We start from the raw sequence: 3150 nt of genomic DNA, 5'->3' as shown, positions 1-3150 counted from the left end.
AATAAGCAACTTATATCTTTTAAGCTGCAAAACGTGCGATCTGAGATAAGCTGAAATTTGTGGCTTATTGCATTACTGTAGAAGCTTATTTTTTATCGTTGAATAGGGGGGTCATTTTCATGCTGGGGTGTCATTTTTCACGCTCAGTTTTTTTCTTCCAACACCACTCTCTAGGCGACCGTGGGCTCTAACCCAGCGTCCGCCATCACATCCTCGCCAGAACCACCCATACCTAGTTGTCGTCAGCTCCGTCACGTCTCCGCTGTGGGGTCGTCGTCTTCGGTGTGGCTTTGAGTGACTGAGAGGCTGGTCCTTCATCGCGTCTCGTCCTTCTCCAAGCTGGTGTCGGAGTCTCCAACCCAGGTCGCCACCGTCTGCCAGTGCATGTGAGGTGTGCTTCGACTTCTTAGCCTCCTAGTGGAATAGAGTGTCCGATCTACCTCTGGCAAGCGTCGGTTGGTCTGATCTGAGACAGGTTGGCCGGTTCCTATTTTTGTGTTGCTTTTCAGTGAGCTGATATAACATTTGGATGAGGGGATTCACAAAAAAGCTACGAAAATGCTGACGGCTTTGCGACTTGTGAGGGAGAGGAATATAAATTTTAATCCTTGAAACTTATTCGTCTTCAATGATCTAGATATTGCAGCAATTGCAAGATGGAGAAGTTTTTGATTTAATATGAACTGATCCTGTCAAGTTGGCTTTTATCCGTATAGAGAACACTTTCAAGAATGTATCAAATCTGCATGCTCTGGTGATGTTTGTCATGGGCGCAACATTTTTTTTGACTTTGTGTTCATTTAAATTGGGTTTGGACTATTGGGAATGGGAAAGAAGAACCAGAATAAACAAATCTCCTGAATGGCACTTTGTTCTAATCCACTGTGGTTGTTATGTGAATGATTAGTTATTATTAATTCTTCCCTCTTTTTTCTTGTGAATTTAATTATTGTCCAGATAATATATGTGGAAGAGAAAGGGATAAAGTGGGCATATTTTAATATTTTGATTAATTGAATATATACTCCCATTAACTATAGTAATGACCCCACAAAATGCTTCAACGTGGTGGACTTGTTTATGACCCAATTATTTTTTATGGCTTTAATTACCAAAAATATAATATTAATTATTGTGCACACCATTGTATGTAGTCATCTATTTTGAGGATATAGAAGAAAGAAGAAAGAATAGAGAAGCTTATTAGAATGTGAACTCATGAACACTAATCAATTCATCATTATTTGAACTTAAAAAATGAGCATTATTGTGTAGCTTACACGATTAATAAAAATTAATTGTGGGCTAGGGGGTGGGACCCGAATAATTATTCATGAGATAAGTGCAAATTTATCCAGCATTAGGATGTGTTAGTTCTGGTTTCTTTAGTTTGAACTTGAATATTTTTTTTGTGCTTTGTTTGTTTTTGTTAGTCTTATGTATATTATTTCCCACCTAGAAATGGATAACGACAAAGAAAAAGCAACTTGGGATCCGTACACGACAAAAATTCTGATCGATGTTTGTGCCGAGCAAATAATGCATAAGGAACGGCAAGGAACATCTTTTACAAGGCCTGATTGGAACAAAATTGTCATGAATTTCCGGGAAAGGAGTGGAAAAATGTATGACAGAAAGCAACTTAAGAATAGATTTGACATTTTGAGAAAGGATTGGAAGTTGTGGGAAAAACTTATGTCTGGGGAGACTGGCATTGGTTATGATGTAGCGACAAATAGGGTGTTGGCCTTCGATGAGTGGTGGCAGCGAAAATTAATGGTAACTATTTATATTGGTTGAGTTTTAATTTTGAATATCATTTTAGTCATCGCTTACACTTGCCTTATTACGTTAATGTAGGTGGATCCCAATTTCAGGAAATTTAGGCATCAGGGGTTGATGTTTGCATCAGATCTGATGAAAATATTCAAAAATGTTGTGGCTTCAGGAGAGTACATGTATGCACCCTCATCCTCACAGCCTCAGCTAGCATTCGCTCCCCATCCTGACACAGAAGAGGAGGAGGATGTTTATAGAGTTGGGCTTGACCAACAGGAAGGGTCAAGGGACAGTGAGGATGAAAATTTCGGTGTTGACCCAATAGCCACCGCAGGGGTCTCAGATGATTTTGTCGGTTGCAACTTAAACAACCCTTCGAGTACTGGACCAAGTGGCTCAGGAAGTTATGGAAAGAGGAAAAGGGGTGAGACGTCTGATGCGAAGAAGAAGAAGAAAGTTGCTGCATCTACAAAAATTTCTGATAGCCTGAGTGTTATAGCAGCTGCTTCTGAAAAGCGAGCATCAGCATTAGTTGAAGATCCCCAACAAGTTGAGAAGATTTGGGGACACCTAGCTAGCCTTGAGGAGCTTAATGGTAACCCTCAACTATATTATGCATGTGCGAAGATGCTTACGCGATTGAGGTGGGCTAGGCGAGCCTATTTGGGGTTTATGCATGATATATGCAAGTTGTTGGAGTGGTTGATACCGGCAACACAAGACCCAGACACATGGAAGGGACTTGTAGATTAGGAATTAGTTTAGGACTTTGTTGTCTCACTGTTGTTACTGCACTTGTTCACGTGAACTAATTGCTGTTTGAACCTAAACTTATGTGACCTGTTGTAGAAATCTTATTAATGACTATGTAATATATGTACGCTAATTTCTACTTATCATCTATGTGTTTGCTTTTTCTGTTTGGTTTTTCTGGTTGCAGTATGAAAATTATTTACACCTTATTTAGGGTAATCCTTATAATGCTTACACTTTGTTGTCATCCTAGTTTCAGGGTTAACTTTAGAAATGGCTTCTTGGAATGATGATTCACCATTGAATGAAGATACTTTGAAGGATTGGAATGATGATTCACAGTGGAATGAAGATGACCGTTCAAGACAGATTAATGAGGAATTAACACAATGTGAAGCAGTAGGTGCATTGATTGGTCATTACTGTGAAATGTATATGTTTAAACAACCCTGCAGAACTAGTGAGCAAACAGGAAATTTATGGGTGCAAGGCATTATGAATGACCATGATGATCGATGTCCCGAAATGTTTAGAGTGGATAAACATGTTTTCCACCTCTTATGTACCAAATTGGAGGAACACGGTTTACGCAAGTCTAAATATGTAGGAATTGAAGAA

At 39.3% G+C, this 3150-nt stretch overlaps 1 protein-coding gene across 1 annotated transcript; it reads left to right on the top strand.

Moving 5' to 3' along the window:
• Positions 1-1461: 1461 nt before the first annotated feature.
• On the top strand, positions 1462-2532 carry LOC114711680 (L10-interacting MYB domain-containing protein-like). The gene is made up of 2 exons (XM_028896097.1): positions 1462-1779; positions 1861-2532. The coding sequence occupies exons 1-2, from the start codon at positions 1462-1464 to the stop codon at positions 2530-2532; spliced, it is 990 nt and encodes a 329-aa protein (XP_028751930.1).
• Positions 2533-3150: the final 618 nt, after the last annotated feature.

This window comes from Neltuma alba, unplaced genomic scaffold (assembly GCF_004799145.2).
Source record: "Neltuma alba isolate B1F8T4 unplaced genomic scaffold, ASM479914v2 tig00011304_pilon, whole genome shotgun sequence".
In the NCBI taxonomy this organism is placed as follows: Eukaryota; Viridiplantae; Streptophyta; class Magnoliopsida; order Fabales; family Fabaceae; genus Neltuma; species Neltuma alba.
This window is presented reverse-complemented; position numbering and strand designations above follow the sequence as displayed.

Coding starts and splice junctions, on each gene's coding strand:
- LOC114711680 (XM_028896097.1), top strand. CDS start 1,462: ATGGATAACGACAAAGAAAAAGCAACTTGGGATCCGTACACGACAAAA. Junction 1,780..1,860: donor GGTGGCAGCGAAAATTAATG/GTAACTATTTAT, acceptor ACGTTAATGTAG/GTGGATCCCAATTTCAGGAA.